Below are 17,075 nucleotides of genomic sequence, written 5' to 3' on the forward strand. Positions count from 1 at the left end.
TTAATTAACTTTTCATTTTATTATTATTTACTCTTTTTAATGGATAATATTCATATTAAAAGCCATACAGTGAAGTCACCCTCCCTTTTTCCTGCCACCTGTACCTACTATTAGTAATCTTACTTTCATCTGTATCCCTCCAGTGTTACTGTATACATATATATATGCAAATATAGGAACTTCCAGCCAAGATGGAAGTGTAGGTAGATACACTTTGCCTCCTCACACAACCAAAAGAAGGACAACAACAAATTTAAAAACACAGAACAACCCGAAGTGCCAGAAAATTGAACTGTATGGAAGTCCAACAATTGAGGAGTTAAAGAAGAAATATTCATTCAGACTGATAGGAGGGGCAGAGATGGGCAGGGCAGCCAGGGCAGAGAGGACTCGCAGCAAGGCTGCGGCTGGAGGACCTGGCAGTCCCACATTTGCATGCACATAAACCAGGAGAACTCCCAGACTCACAGGAGAGTTTGTTGGAGAGACCCACAGGGTCCTAGAACATAACAAACCCACCAACCCAGGAATCAGCATCTGGTCGGCCCAATTTGTTAGTGGGTAGCAGGGGAACTGACTGGAAGCCAGCAGAGAGCCAAGCAAGCAGCATTGCTCCCTCTCAGACCCCTCCCCCACATACAGCGGCACAACGCAGCAACGAGGGTTGCTCTGCCCCTTACAACAAGACAGGTGCACCGAGACAAAGAAATACGGCCCAAATGAAAGAACAGATCAAAACTCCAAAAATAGAACTAAGCGATAAAGAGACAGCCAACCTATCAGATGCAGAACTCAAAACATTTGTAATCAGGATGCTCACAGAAATGGTTGAGTATGGTGGCAAATTAGAGGAAAAAGTGAAGGCTATGCAAAATAGAGGAAAAAGAAAAATATACAGGGAACCAACAGTGAAGGGAAGGAAACCAGGACTCACATCAATGGTTTGGAGCAAAAAGAAGAAAGAAACATTCAACCAGAACAGAATGAAGAAACAAGAATTCCAAAAAATGAAAAGAGGCTTAGGAACCTCCGGGACAACTTTAAATGTTCCAGCATCTGAATCATAGGGGTGCCAGAAGGAGAAGAGGGACAGTAAGAAATTGAAAACGTATTTGAAAAAATAATGAAGGAGAACTTCTCCAATCTGGCAAAGGAAATAGACTTCCAGGAAGTCCAGGAAGCTCAGAGTCCCGAGTATATTGAATATACTGTTCTGCACTTTGCTCTTTTTCACTAAGTGGACTTTTTTTTTTTTTGAATTTTTATAAGAGTGTATTTGAGCCAAGTGGATAGCATATACTAGGGAGCAAGACCTCAAATGTTAAGTGGGTTTTGAAGATCTATTTCTGTCGTCACTTGGAAGGCACCCTCTGTCATTTCACAGCCACATGGTTAAAAGGAATGTGGGGCATCTCGGCTTATTGAACCTAATCCTCTCGATGGGCATTTGGCGTGTTGTCCCTTCGCTGTTCCATGCAGTGCTGCCACCAGTAACTTTGTCCATGACTTTATTTTGCCATTAGCAAGTACTTGTGTATGATAAATTCTCAGAAGTAAAATTGGCTGGATTGGAGCAGAAACAGCATTTGTAAGATTGAGATGGCCAAATTGCCCTCCAGGAGAATTATACCAAGTTACTTCTACTAGACTTCTTTACAAGTGCTTATTATTATTTCCTCATTTCCTTGAAACCAGAATGATTAAAAACATGCATTGTTAGCAATCTGACAGGTGAAAAATGGTATTACAGATAGTTTTATTTACTTATTTTTTCTAATTCTAATATGAAATATTCTTTTTAAAAATATTTTATTGTTTATGCTATTACAGTTGTCCCAATTTTTCCCTCCTTTGCCCCCTCTGCCCAGTCCTCCGCACAACCTCAGGCAGTCCCACACCATTGTCCGTATCCACGGGCTGTGCGTGTATGTTCTTTAGCTGCTCCCTTCACCTTCTTACAACCAGTCCCCACGTCTCCAGTTAAAACTGTCAGTCTAGTCCCTGTTTCTATGCTTCTGGTACTATTTTGTTAGTTTATTTTGTTTGTTAGATTCCACATATAAGTGAGATCATTTGGTATTTGTCTTTCACCAACTGGCTTATTTCACTTAGCGTAATATTCTCCAGGTCCATCCATGCTGTCTCAAAAGGTAAGAGCTCCCCCCCCCCCCCTGCTGTGTAGTATTCTGTTGGGTAAAAGTACCACAGCTTTTTGATCCACTCATCTACTGATGGGCACTTAGGCTGTTTCCAGCCCTTGGCTATTGAAAATAACACTGCTACGAACATAGGGGTGTATATGTATTTTTTGAATTGGTGTTTCAGGATTTTTAGGATATATTCCCAAAAGTGGAATTGCTGGGTCAAAAGGCAGATCCATTTTTAATTTTTTGAGGAAGTTCCGTACTGTTTTCCACAGTGGCTGCACCAATCTGCATTCCCACCACCAGGGTTCCTTTTCTTCCACATCTTCGCCAGCAATTGCTGTTTGCTGATTTATTAGTGACGGCCAGTGTGACCAGGGGTATCTCACTGTGGCTTTCATTTGCGTCTCTCTGATGGCTGGTGACGCTGAGCATTTATTCATGTGTCTCTGCGCCCTCTGTATGTGCTCCTTGCAGAAATATTCAGATCGTTTGCTCATTTTTAATCAGGTTGTTTGTCTTCCTGGTGTTGAGTTATATGAGTTCTGTATATATTTTGGAAATCTAACCCTTATCTGATGTATCGTTAGCAGATATGTTCTCCCATACAGTGGGACACCTTTTCATGTTGATGGCTTCTTTAGCTGTGCAGAAGCTTTTTAATCTGATGCAGTCCCACTTGTTTATTTTTCCATTGTTTCCAAAAACATGGAATGCTCTAAAAACTAGCGCGTCATCCCTGTGCAGGGGCCGTGCTAATCTTCTCTGTAGCGTCCCATTTGTAGCGTACGTGCCACCAAAGAGAGCACTGGAATAATATTTTTTAAAAGACTACTTTTTTAGGGCAGTTTTAGGTTCACAGCAAAATAAGAAGAATGTAGAGAGTTCCCACACCTTCTGTCCACAGCCCCCCAGACTCACCCACACGCACACCCACTACACCGCAATGGGGCACTCGGCACAGCCGGTGAACCCACGCTGGCTCGTCGCTACCACCCAAAGTGCGTGTTTCACGTCAGGGTTCACTCTTGGTGTTTCTCAGTATAGTTTTTACTTGCATTTCTGTTTGGGAGGTTCTCTCTGCACTTTTTAAAAGCAAGCCATTTTTATTTCACTTTCTCTGTGACTGTCTGCTTAACTTCTCCTCAGACCCCTCACCAGGAAAATGGAGGCAGTCCCTGAGAGCCTCCCTCCCTCAAGGGTTACAGTAAGAATTGAGCGAAATAAAGCCTGTAGTTCAACGCCTGGCGGAGAACATGCAGTAAAGGGAAGTGCTGTTACATTAGCAAAGGTACAGGCCGTTGCTTTCTTCGTTAACTATAAATACATACATGCGCCTGCACACACACAGGGGCCCCTCCCTCCAGCACTGACATTCGCCTCACGCACTTCTCTAGCCCTGCGGAGGACAGCGCCAAGTCAGAACGACAGTGAGGTGGACGTAGTGGTTCCCTTTAAACTCTCTGCAGAAAACGGGCTGCACAGAGCATTCCCGTCAAGATCACTTTGTAAGTCAAAATGGTGCTGAGAACCACCCACAACCACGTCAGAATTACAACTAAACTACAGAACCACCAGCATTCAGAACTGCCTGAAATCTGGCTGAATGGAGGTCCCGCAACTAAGCATATACAGAAGAAGCCACATGGAGACAGACAGGAGGGGTGGAGGCGTGGTACGGGCTGGTCCCACATCCACATGTGGCACTTAAATGTTGGGGGGGATATCTTGGCCGTGGAAGTCCCCCCTAAGGAGTGAGGGGTCCCAGCCCCACATCAGAACCCCCAGTCCAGGGCTCGAATGCCAGGAAAGGAAGTCCCCATAACTTATGGCTGAAAAGACCAGTGGGAATTGCGGCTGAGTGAGATGGAGCCTTCTGAGTCCCGGGTGCTCCTCTTTAGGGCCCACAAGTACACGAAGTTACTCGGACTCACTCACTCTGAGCTCCATTGCTGAGGCAGCACCTTGAAATGCACCAGGGACATAGGAGGAGTGACAGCTTTGTCTCAGAAGTGCTGACAAGCACCATGGTTCCTTTGACAAGCCCGCCCCTCCGAGCTGGCAGGTGGGCGCTGTACCTGTCTCTGTCAACCTGCTAACACCGGGAGCCCCACCTGGGGACTACCTGAGTCCCCGCCCCACCAAACTTGCGGACCTACCCAAGCTGCTCCCAGTAGCTTGTCCATACAAACAGCCTCTCTCGGCTCATGCTTCAGACTTTCCTAAAATTCCTCAAACCAGCAGTATTTGGCCTGTGCATACCCATACCCCTTGCTAACTGGCCCCAGACCTGGCACTAGCAGGAGCCAACTGCAGCAGCTTGGCCCCTTCTGAGCACCTCCAGCCTGGCACAAGTAGCTGCCATTGGCAGAAGGCTCTGTAGCTCATGCCAGGTGGCCCTGGGCAGGGCACAGGCAGTGGCTGACCTTGCAGCCAGTCATCCTAGGGATTAGTCCCTCCCAGTGGCATGCCAATAATAAGATCGTACACACAGCTCACATGGGTGCACCCAGAACCCCTAGCTCGGTCAGGGAGGCTGTGGCACTGGGCCCTATAGGACAGCAACTACATTAGGTCACTCTACCATGTCTGGGAGACGGCAGCTCTGTCTGTTGCATAGAGACAAACGGGGAAGCAGCCTAAATGAGGAGACAAAGAAACAGGCCCTAAATGAAAGAACAGGAGAAATCTCCAGAAAAACACTAAATGAAATGGAGGCAAGCAAACTACCAGATACAGAGTTCAAAACAATAATGAGGACTCTGAAGGAACTTAGAACTTCAACAGCATAAAAAAGGACATGAAAACCATTAAAGAGAACCAGTCAGAAATGAAGGATACAGTAACTAAAAAGAACAGTATCTTACAGGGAATCAGCAGTAGAGAAAATGAAGCCAAGAATCAGATCAGCAATTTGGAGTATAAGGAAGCAGAAAACACCCAATCAGAACAGCAAAAGGAAAAAAGAATTTTAAAAATGAGGATAGTTTAAAGGGCCTCTGGGACAACATTGGAACAATGTTGTCAACGTGTAACATTGACATTATTGGGGTACCAGAAGGGGAAGAGAGAGCAAGGAGTCAAAAACTATTTGAAGAAATAATGACAGAAAACTTATCTAACTTTGCAAAGGAAATAGACTTACCAGCCCAGGAAGCACAGAAAGTCCCAAACAAGATGAACCCAAAGAGGACCATACCAAGACACATCATAATTAAAATGCCAAAGGTTAAAGACAGAGAATCTTGAAAGCAGCAAAAGAAAAGCCGTTAGTTGCCTACAGGGGAGCTCCCATAAGACTGTCAGCTCAGTTTCTTAACAGAAACCGCAAAGCCAGAAGGAGTGGCAAGAAATGTTCAAAGTGATGGAAAGCAGGGACCTTACTCAGCAAAGCCATCATTTAGAATCAAAGGACAGATACAGAGCTTCCCAGAGAAGAAAAAGGCAAAGGAGTTCATCACCACCAAACCAGTATCCTAGGAAGTGTTACAGGGGCTCCTTGAAGTAGAAGAAACATCACCATTGTTTATAGTGAGTGGGCAATAAATTCATATCAACAGTTGCTTTATAATGCAAGTGGAATAAATGTTCCAGTCAAAAGACGTAAAGTGACTGAACAAATAAGAAAACAAGGCCCGCCCTTACGCTGTCTACAACAGACTCACTTCAGGTCAAAAGGCAGACTGAACGAGAGGGGATAGAAAAAGATGCTTCATGGAAATGGAAGCAAACAAACAGCTGAGGTAGCAGTACTTACGCCAGAGGAAACAGACTCTAAAGCAAAGGATGTAGCAACAGACAAGCGAGAAACCAGCAGCTCCACTTCCGGGTGTTGATCCAAAGAAAACAAAACGCTAAATCGAAACCCACATCCACCCGTGTCTGTTGTAGCGTTGTTGACAGTAGCCACGGTATGGAAGCGGCTGCAGTGTCCGTCAGCGGATGGGTGGATGAAGAAGAAGTGATTCGCGTACACAGTGGAGTGTGATTCAGCCATAGAAAAGGAAATCTTGTCATCTGTAACAACGCGGATGGCCGTAGAAGGTATCCTGCTGCGTGCAGGAAGTCAGAAAGAGAAAGACAGCTGTCAGGTGACTTTACTTACATGTGGGATCTAAAAAAAACAAAGCAGAGCAGCCCTGGCTGGGCGGCCCCGTCGGTCGGAGCACCATCACAGAAAGCCAAGGTTGCGGCGCGCGTGAGAATCGGGGAGCGCGCCAATGAGTGGACGGCAGCCCGATGTTGCTCTCTGCCTCCCTCCCTCCCCCCTTCCCTGTGTCCCTCTCTCCCCCTCTTCCCTCCTCTCCTTCCCTCTCTCTAACATCGATAAATAGGAAACAGTAATTTTTAAAAAGCAGAATGGAAACAGACTCAGAACGTTTTGAGGGCTGCCAGAGGGGAGGGTGGTTGGTGGGATGGGTGACGTAGCGGGCGGCATTAAGTACAGATTGGTAGTTAGAGAACAGTCCCAGGGGCGTGAAGACCACAGAGAGAATACAGTCCACAGTATTCTAGTAACTGTGGTGTCAGCTGGGTGCTGGATTTGTGGGGTGCTCACTTAGTTACATAATGCCTAATTGTGTGGTTGTACACCTGAAACTAATCATGTAAGCCAACTGTAATTTAAAAATAAAATAAAATTTTTAATTAAAACAAGCTCAGTGGCTCTTATGTAGTTCCCTTTTTCATACAGTGTTATTGCTAAATGTTCTCCTCCCCCACATCTGCCTCAATGTGTAGCTCTCGCCTGAAGCTGTTCTTGCCCTCGGTGTTGTTCACACAGGGCCGTGTGACCTGCCTGCGCTGCTAGGGCCTTCTGTGCGTCCCTGGCGTAGCGCCCGCCGACGTCCAGGAACTGACAGTCACGTCTGGTCAACGGCAAGAGGGTCTGCTGTGTGGGCAGACGAGCTCATTTCTCAAATACCGTTCCACAGGCACCACGGGGGGAAGCGGCGCACGCACACCTCTGCCCTTGTCTTGTACAACTAAAGACTGGGTCTGAGACAGTGACTGCCACTTCGCTGCTCATCCCGAGTGGTGATGAAGGTGCCGGTGGGGGTAGCAGTGAGAACGGTGACCTTCGATCTGTTACTTCCCCACCACAGACTTCAGGGGCAGGGGGTCTTGTGAGGAAGAAATCACCCATCCTGCCTTCCTTCCCTGACTTTAGTCGTTGGCTGTGTCCTAAGATACCTTCCTGATGTGAATCAGAAAGATGTTTTGTTTTTGTTAGCAGGTCTTTCGCACGGTGACTTCCCTTGGGCTGAATGAGCAGGAGCTGTTATTTCTTAGCCAGTCGGCAGCTGGACCTCACTCTTCTCTGTCCTCTTGGAACGGTGTCCCTGATGTGGGCATGGTCAGCGACATCCTGTTTTGGATCTTGAAGGAACATGGGAAGAGTAAAAGCAGAGCCTCAGATCTCACGAGGATCCACTTCCACACGCTGGCCTACCACATCCTGGTCACTGTGGACGGACACTGGGCCAACCAGCTCGCTGCCGTGGCCGCAGGAGCTCGCGTGGCAGGGACACAGGCCTGTGCAACAGAGACCATAGACACCAGCCGGGTGTCCCTGAGGGCACCCCAGGAGTTCCTGACCTCCCACTCAGAGGCAGGCTCCAGGGTCATACTCAACCCCGATGAGCCAGTGGTAGAGTGGCACAGGGAGGGGGTGTCCTTCCACTTCACGCCCGTGTTGGTGTGTGAAGATCCCGTTCGAACTGTGGGCCTCGGAGACGCCATTTCAGCTGAAGGTCTCTTCTATTCAGGAGCGCACCCTCACTACTAGGAAGTTATTGCGAATAGTTTTTCCGAGGGAGAATTAGCGAATTTAAGAATACAGGAACTAAGTGGTTTGGAAAATAGGGTCAAGGCATCAGAACAGTTTCTAGATTTAAATCAAAGACAGCCAAAGACACAACAGCAGATTAAACTATATCAGATACATTCCAACCTGTTGACAATTACACAAAAGCATTTCAGGTTCTAATCAAAATTTATCTACTAAGGAGACTGGACTTTGGGTTTTTATGTTGTGTGTTACAGGGCTAAAAACCTGATTCCCACATCCCCAGTTTATGCAGCATTCTCAAGTATTTTAGGCCAAACTTCCTCACCCTGGAGCGCACGCCAGCTGGGAAAAGCACCCCCTCCTGCCCCCTCAGAAGCGCATGCTCACTCACCATGTCTAGTGAAGGCCAGTGTGAGTCTCGTGTCCTGTGTCCACTCAGTGCTCATGGTCAGGGTCGTGAGTTCCGATCAGTGCTGTAATGAACATTCGTAATGAGCACACCTTCTCAGCCTTGTCTCAAACATAAGACAGAGCCACCAGTAAGGACAAAGTCCTTCCCCCTGTGCTTCATAGGCGCAGTGGGGTGGGAGCGGGGGCCCAGTGTGGGAATCGGCCATTCTGCGTGGGTTTAGGAGCCTGGCTGACATGCAGGGTGGCCCTGTGAGCTAAGGGCTGTGCCCTCCTGCCCTGGCTCTTGGATCATATGCCAGCTGGTCCGAGACTACTGTGCCCGCCCAACCTCACTGCCCGGCTCTGGACATACTTTCTCCAGCAGAAGACTGGTCTTTGTTCGTGCTGGTCCGTGGAGGAGTTCGCCTCTGCAACTGGAACGTGCCTCTGCGTGTGTGACCGGCTGTGTGTGCTCCACACGGACACATCACATCCGTCACAGAGCTCGGCCTCCGAAGAGCCCCAGGGTCATGAAGATACTGGTCATGTTGTGTATTTATTTTTTATATAAATCAAGGAGACTTCTATGTGCTTTTAAATATATTAAAAACAATTCCATTTTAGGAACCCCAAGTCTGTTTGCAGTGGATTTTGTCCCCACCACTCCGGAGCCAGACACAGTAGCAGTCACTCCAGCTCGGCCTTGGGAGCTCCGGGTTACTCTGCTCTCGGGAGGCGTTCGGTCATCCGCCTTCCCCGCCACTGGCTGGATCGTCCCCCCACTGAGCCTGACCTGCAGGCCTGTCCTCTGTCATAAAGCGACCGAAGATACGAGCATGGAGTAGCTGATCCGGCGTGAGACAGCGGTTTGAAAGGGTGGCGAGCCTTCTCGGTCTGTTCAGAGGCAGTTTTGCTTTGGCAGCGGGTGGCAGGGCAGTGGTTGCACACCCAGCTGGCAGCTTCTGGGATGTAGCTCAAGTCCTTCACTTACAGCCTCACCCCCACCCCACCCCACCCCACCCCACCCCCGCTTTGGGTAAGAGGAAAAGGCTTGAATGCTCCTTCAAAGCAAGCTGAAATCCATCCCACAAACCGAAAGGTCACCGCCTCCATTCCAGGGCAGGGCACGTGCCTGGGTTGCAAGAGCAGTCCCCAGTTGGGGTGCAGTCGATGTTCCCGCCACACACCCTTCTTTCTTTCCCTCTCTTCCCCTCTGTGTATCAAAGATAATTTTTAAAAAAAAAAAAACATTTCAGCCTAGAGAACTACGCGTCTTGAAATTCAAAACAAGTAGCTTTTTAAAGGAAATCTCTGGCTGCTACCTCAGGATCTGCCCCCAACCTCAGTTGAAAATCTTTAAATACCAACATTCTAGCCTATTTGTATTAGAATTAAATGAGGAGGTTTTTATAATCCCAAGAAGAACTGGGACAAGTCGTCACTGATGTTCGAAACCTGAGAATACTTGGAGAGCTCGGAAGTGTTCATGGGACCTTTTTCTCAGTTGGTCTCTGAGTTGCGTCTACTCAGGCCCTGGAATCGGTACGTTTTCAGCAGGTTCTCCAGCCTGCACTGGTGATGTCAGGAAAGACTGATCAAGCAGTGTAGCCAGCACACACCGTAGAGCAGTGTCTCAAAAGATGGGCTTTGAACTTTTCGTAGTTGCTAAGTCAGTCTGGTGGGTATCACAACGTGTCAAACGCCCCACACGGGCTTTATGAACACTGAGCAGAACTTCATACGTGCCTGCGGGAGCTGGCGTGTGTGTGTGAGGGACCGTCACCTAGGGCAGCTCGTGGAGACGTGAGCGGGAGAGGCAGGGCGTCCAGCCCCTCAACCCCTCGCTCTGCGCTGTATTTTACAAAGGTTTTCACGTATGCTGTGATGTGAAGGAAAGTTTGAAAATTCACTGGAGTAGAAAGAATAGCCTTCCTAAAAGTGTTCTAACACTCTTGAATTCGCTCGAAGTTCACTAAACACTGGGTGGGGGGCGGGGAGAAGCTACAACACCCAAAAACCATTTTCAGGGGATGAGAAAGATCAGTAAAGTCTTGTCGCGCGGATTCAGTTTGCAGTTTCTCTGTCAAGTCTGAGTGGGGCGAGGGTAATGATTCATCAGCAGGAATCCAAATTTGGGCAGGGTTTTGAGATGGTAAGCCCTGCATCACACTGGACCAGTTTGCCTCACTTTCCTCGTCTGTAAAGCGGGTTAACAGTGGTCCCTGCCCTCGTAGGGTTCTTGAGGCCTGATGGAGAATGACGTGCAAAATAATTACCACAGCACATGGCACATAATCAGCGTTTGATGATTGTCATTTACTATTATTAAACCGAACAGGGCGTTGCCTGGAACTCTAGAACTATTTTAAATCATTGAAAAGCTGCCACAGTGATAATTTCACATTTTATCTTTTGGTCTTTTTTTAGGCAAAAATTTTCACAACAGTGAAACAGCATGCATTTTAAGTGCCATTTGCTAAGTTTTGAAAAATGCATACACCTATCTGACCCAAACGCCTGTCAGAAACAAGATGTTTCTGTCACTTCTGGCCACTTCCAAGTCATCCCTAGCCCCACTCCTAACCCCCAAAGCAACGCGTTACTTATTTTTTCCACCATAAATGAGTTTTGCCTGTGTGGGAATGTCGTAGAAATGGAATCAAAGTATTCAGTCCTCTGTATAAAGCTGTTCATTCAGCACAACGTGTGTGGTATTAATCTCTTGTTCCAAGTAGTTGGTTGCTTTCCGTAGCCAACTAGTATTCTACCACGAATACAGTGATTTCCACTCGGGGCCTTTATGAATAATGGTATCAACAAGTCTTTGTAGACATTCCCATTTCTCAGGCAGTGGAATCACTGGGGTAAATATGGATGGTGGGATAGGCGATGGACCTTTCTCAAAAGTCGTCGAACCATTTTACTCCCACCGCTGATCAATGACACTTTGGGTGCTTCCCACTTGCGCCGACGTTTGGCGTTTCCAGTGATTAATTTCATCCAAAGGATGGGGGCGTTAGTGGTATTTCATGGTGGTTTTATTTTGCATTTCCCCGATGGTGAATGATGAGCACATCTTTACATGCTTATTGGTCATTTGGCTATTTTTATGAAGTGCCCAAATTTTTTGCCTTTTTTTTTCAATTGGGTCATTTTCTATATGTTGTTGTCTTAGTGTTTTTATCCTTGAATTGTAGGAGTTCATCATATATTATGGATATAAATCCTTTGTCAGACATATCTAGTGGCCATATTCTCCCAGAATATGTTCCCAGTTTATAGATTGACACTAACTTTCTCCATGGTGTGTTGGTCTTCTGTGTGCTAATAAACTCCTTGTCATGAATACAGTCTCATACTTCCTTCTAGAACTTTATAATGTTAGGGTGTACCTTCAGGGCTAGAATCCACTCTGAGTTATTTTTGTGCCTGGCGTTAGTCTTGGGTCAGGTTCATTTTTTTCTACACAGGTATCCAGTTGTTTTCAAAAAACCATTGTTTAAAAAAAAACACCATTGTTAAAAAAAAAAACCCTTTCCTTTTCCCATTGTGTTGCTTTGATGCCTTTATCAAAAATCAAAAGACTTTGTAAGTATGGAGTCTGTTCTATTTTATTTGATCTATGTGTCTATCCCAATGCCAATACCACATAATTACTATTATGTTTAAGTCTTTAAAAAAAGTTTTTTGTTTATTGATTTTTAGAGAGCAAAGGGGAAAGAAAGGGAGAGAGAAAACCATCGATTTTGTTGTTCCACTTATTGATGCATTCATTGGTTGATTCTTATATGTGCCCTGACTGGAGACCAACCCACAACCTTGGCGTATTGGGATGACACTCTAGCCAGTTGAGCTACCCGGCCAGGGCCTGGGTAAGTCTTGAAGTGAGGTGGTTAGTGTAAGTCCAATTTTGTTGAAGATTGCCTTGGATGTTCCAGGTCCTTTTGTATTTCCATGACATCTTAGAACCAGCTTGTTAATTTCTACCCCAAAACCTACTGTGATAATGATAGGAGTTTGTACTCCTTCCTATACACCAGTTTGGGAAGAATTTTCACCTTAACAATTCTTTAGTCTTCCAATGCATGAACATAGCCTATCTCCCTGGGGGTATTTGCTCCTACCTGTCCTTATTAGTTAAAGCTTATGATAAGTTCGATTCCCAGTCAGGGCACATGCCTGGGTTGTGGACCAGGCCCCCAGTAGGGGGCGTGCGAGAGGCAACCACACATTGATGTTTCTCTCCATCTCTTTCTCCCTCCCCTCCCCTCTGTCTAAAAAATGAAAATAAATTAAAAATCGTTAAAAAATTAAAGTCACAATTAAAGAAAACAATTCATACGACTCTATTTCATTAGCTCCCTCATCAGTCTTCATTTCCCCTTTGTTCATGTTTCAGGCAAGTCCGCCTTTCATCAATGTTAAAATCAAAGAATAATATCAAAATAAGAAACCAGTGAGTTTATTTGAATCATACAAATATTTGCAATGTCTGACAAGAAACTCAATTTCATTTTATTATGTGTGATGCTTCTCTAATATCTCCATGATTACTATGTATGATGCTCTATCTCCCTCTTCTTTTTCATTTTAAAGTTCACCCATCTCTCACCCTGCTCCCCTTTGGCATCTATGAGCTTATTCTCTATTTCTATGGGTCTGTTTCTGTCTTGTTTATTGATTTGTTTTGGGTTTTTTAAGATTTTACAAATAAAATCATATACTTCTCTTTATCTGACTTAACTGTAATACCCTCTAGGTCCACCTATGTTGCTGCAAGTGGCAAGATTTTATTCCTTTTGTTGCTGAGTAGCATCCCATTGCATGTATCAACCACATCCCCTTTACCCACTCATGTGCTGACGGACACCGAGGTTGCTTCTGTATCTTGGCTATTGTAAGTAATGCTGCATGAACATGGGGGCGCATATGTCTTTTTGAGTTAGTGTTTTTGTTACCTGCAGATAAATACCTAGAAGTGGAATTGCTGGGTGGTGTGGCAGCTCCTGGTTTTTTGGGGGGGTTTTTTGAGAAATCTCCATACTGATTTCCATAGTGGCTGCACTAATTTGTAATCCTACCAGCAGTATATGAGGATTCCCTTTTCTCCACATTCTCGCCAGCACGAGTTACTTGTTTATTTTTGATGGTAGCCATTCTGTCAGGCGGTATTTCGTTGCGGTTTTGATTTGGGTTTCCCTGGTGATCAGTGGTGACGAGCATCTTTTCATATGTCTATTGGCCGTCCGTGTGTCTTCGGAGAGATGTCTCTGCAGGTTTGCAGCCCATTTTTAATGGTATTGTTTGTGCGGGCGGGGGGAGGTGTTTATGTTGATGAGTTCCTCATATATATTTTAATATTAACCTCTTACTGGATAGATAATTTGCTAATAACTTCTCCATTTCAGTGTTACCTTTTCGTTTTGTCGATGGTTTCCTTTGCTTTGCACAAACTCTCGTTTGATGTAGTCCCATTTGGTGATTTCTTCTTTAGTTGCCCTTGTCCAAGGAAACACCCAAATAGGTGTTAAGCCCTATGTCAGAGAGCTGACTGCCTGTTTTCTTATAATTTCAGATCTTACATTTAAGTCGTTAAACCATTTGAGTTTGTGTTTCTATTTGGTGTAAGAAAGTGTTCCAATGTCATTTTTTATATGTATCTGTTCAGCTTTCCCAACGCCACGTATTGAAGAAACTGTCTTTACCCCATTGTAATCCCTGCCTCCTTTGTTGTAAATTGACTGTATAAGGGAGGCTCTGTTTCTGGGCTCTCTCTTCTCGTCTGTTGATCTGTGTATCTGGCTCTTCCCCGCCCCCCGCCCCGGTACCAACTGATTATTGCAGCTTTGTGGTCTAGCTTCAAATCAGGAAGTATGGTACCTCCCACTTTATTTTCAAGGTTTCAATGGCTAGTCAGGGCCTTTTGTGACTCCTTGTAAATTTTAGGATTACTTTTCGTTCTGAGAACAATGCCATTGGTATTTTAATAGGGATTGCATGGATTTGTATATTACTTTGGGTCCTAAGGACATTTAAATAATATTAATCCTTATAACCTATGAGTGAGGTATATCCTTCCATTTATTTGTATCCTCTCTTCCATGTTTCATAGTTTTCAAAATACAGGTCTTTCAACTCTGTGATTAAATTTATTCCTAGATATTTTGTTTTTCTATGCAGTTGCAAATGGGATTATTTCTGGTGATTTGTTGGTGGGGTATAGAAACACAACAGATTTCTGTGTGCCGACTCTGTGTCCTGCAACTTCACTGAATTCATTTACTCAAATAGTTTTTCGGTGGAGTCTTTGGGGTTTTTTATATGATATTATGCCATCTGCAAACAGTGAGAGTTTTCTTCCTCCTCTCTGATTTGGATGCCTTTGATTCCTTTTTATCTGATTTCTACGGCTAGGGCTTCCAAAACTATGTTGAATAATAGTGGTGATAGTAGGCATCCTTGTCTTATTCCTGCTATTAGAGGAAAATCTTTCGATTCCCACCATTCAGTACAGTATGATATCAGCTGTGGATTTGCTACATATGGCCTTCGCTATGTTGAGGTGTGCTCCTTCTGTACCCACTTGGTTGAGGATTTTTATCATGAAAGGATGTTGAATTTTGTCGAATGCTTTTTCTGCATCCATGAAGATGATCACATGATTTTTTCCTTCTTTCCGTTAATGCGATGCACATTGATTGATTTGTGGATGGGGACCCATCCTTGCATCCCTGGGGTGAACCCCACTTGGGAATGGTGTACAATCCTTTTCATGTGCTGTTGAATCCCAGTTGCTAGCATTTTGTTGAGAGTTTTTAAATCTATGTTCATCAGGAATATTGCCCTATAATTTTCTTTTTTTGTAATGTCTTTGTCTGGTTTTCGTATTAGGGTAATAATGACATTGTAGAATGAATTTGGAAGTATTTTTTTCTCTTTGACTTTTTTGAAATAGTGTAAGAAGGATGAGCATTGATTCTTTGTTTGGTAGAATTAACCTGTGAAGCCTTCTGGTCCTTGACTTATTTGTTGGGAGTTTTTTGTTTTTGTTTTTTTCTGCTTCAGTTTCATAGCTAGTAATCAGTCTGTTTCGATTTTCTATTTCTATCTGGGTCAGTCTTAGAAGGTTATGTGCTTCTAGAAATGTATCAGTTTCTCCTAGATTATTGAATTTGTTGGCATATAGTTGTTGGTAATGTTATTTAGTAATCCTTTGTATTTCCGTGGTGTCAGTGTAACTTTTTTCATTTATGATTTTATTTATTTGGGCTCTCTTTTTCCCTGATGAGTTTGGCTGAAGGTTTGTCAATTTTGTTTATCTTTTCAAGTAACCAGCTTAGTTTCATTGAACTTTTCTATTGTTTTTTTAATCTTTATTTTGTTTATTTCTGCTCTGGTCTTATTTCCTTCCTATTTACTTTGGGTTTTGTTTTTTGTGCTTTTTGTAGTTCCTTAGAAATAAAGTTATATTTGTTTATTTGGGATTTTTCTTTTCTTTCATTTCTTCCTTCCTTCCCCCCTTTCCCTCTTTCTTTTCTGAGGTAGGCCTGTATAGCTATGAACTTCCCCTTTAGAACTGCTTTGGCTGTACCCATAAATTTGGAAAACTTGTGTTCTCATTTTCATTTGTCTCAGGGTAGTTCTTAATGTCCTGTTTGATTTCCTCTTTGATCCACTGGTTGGTTAGGAGCATGCTGTTTAATCTCCACATATTTCTTTTTCACAGTTTTCTTCCTGTGGTTGATTTCTAATTTCATGCCTTTGTGGTCAGATGCTTGATATGCTTCATGAATTTACTGAAGCACATTTATGCTATTTATCCTGGGAAATGGTGCAGGTGCACCTGACAAAACAAGGTAGCGTTCTGCAGTTCTGGGACGCCGCGTTCTATGATGTCTGTGAAGTCGGTCTAGTGTCATGTAGCACTGCAGGCCATTATTTCCTTCTCAGTTTTCTGCCTGAATGATCTATCCAGTGATGTGAGTCATTAAAATTCCCTATTTTCGTATTAGTGTGAATTTCTCCCTTTGTGTCCATTAATATTGCTTTATATGTTTAAGTGCTCCTGGATTGAGTGCAGATATTTATGAGTTATATCCTCTTCTTAGATTGACCCCTTTATAATTATATGGTGTTCCTCTTTGTCTTTTTTACATTCTTTGTTTTAAAGTTTATTTTCGCTGATGAGTTTTGCTCCCCAGCTTTCTTTTCATTTTTGTTTGCATGAAGTACCTTTTTCCATTCGTTCATTTTCAGTCTTGTACATCTCAAGGTGAAGTGAGTCTCTTGTAAACAGCATACAAATGGGTCATGTTTCTTAATCCATTCAGCAACCCTATGTCTTTGTATTGCCTTTAATCCATAAAGTAATTATTGAGTAAAATAAAAAACTTTAAAGGGCCTGGCCAGGTCACTCAGCTTGTTAATGTCGTCCTGATATGCCAAGGTTGTGGGTTCAGTCCCCCATCAGGAAACTTACAAGACTCAACCAATGAATGCATAAATAAGTGGAACAACAAATTGAGGTCTCTCTCTTTCTTAAAATGAATAAAAATAAAAATAGCAATTATTGAGTAAGTATATACTTATTACCATTTGGTTAATTGTTTTTTGGTTGTTTTTGGAGTTCACTTCTGTGTTTTGTTTGGGTTCCTCTCTATTCTTTACGTATCTTTTGTAAGTTTTTGGTTTGTGGTTACTATGACTTTTGAGTGTATCATTCTGTATCTGTAGCAGTCTATTTTAAGCTG

The 17,075-nt window shown here is 44.0% G+C and overlaps 1 protein-coding gene and 1 non-coding gene across 4 annotated transcripts in view; one reads left to right on the forward strand and one right to left on the reverse strand.

Annotated features, from left to right (window-relative positions):
- Positions 1 to 8,958, forward strand: part of ADPGK (ADP dependent glucokinase) — a 28,228-nt gene extending 19,270 nt beyond the window's left edge. For 2 of the 3 annotated variants that reach the window (XM_024557520.3, XM_045192927.2), the window contains one exon: positions 7,378 to 8,958. In XM_024557520.3, coding sequence (XP_024413288.2) covers positions 7,378 to 7,932 — 555 coding nt within the window. In that variant the 3' untranslated portion in view covers positions 7,933 to 8,958. The remainder of the gene's footprint in view (positions 1 to 7,377) is intronic. The other variant, XM_024557521.3, reaches the window with a different exon arrangement.
- Positions 2,847 to 2,953, reverse strand: LOC112301962 (U6 spliceosomal RNA). The gene has a single exon (XR_002974517.2). It is a non-coding gene; the product is annotated as a U6 spliceosomal RNA (small nuclear RNA).
- Positions 8,959 to 17,075: the final 8,117 nt, after the last annotated feature.

This window comes from Desmodus rotundus, chromosome 7 (genome assembly GCF_022682495.2).
Source record: "Desmodus rotundus isolate HL8 chromosome 7, HLdesRot8A.1, whole genome shotgun sequence".
In the NCBI taxonomy this organism is placed as follows: Eukaryota; Metazoa; Chordata; class Mammalia; order Chiroptera; family Phyllostomidae; genus Desmodus; species Desmodus rotundus.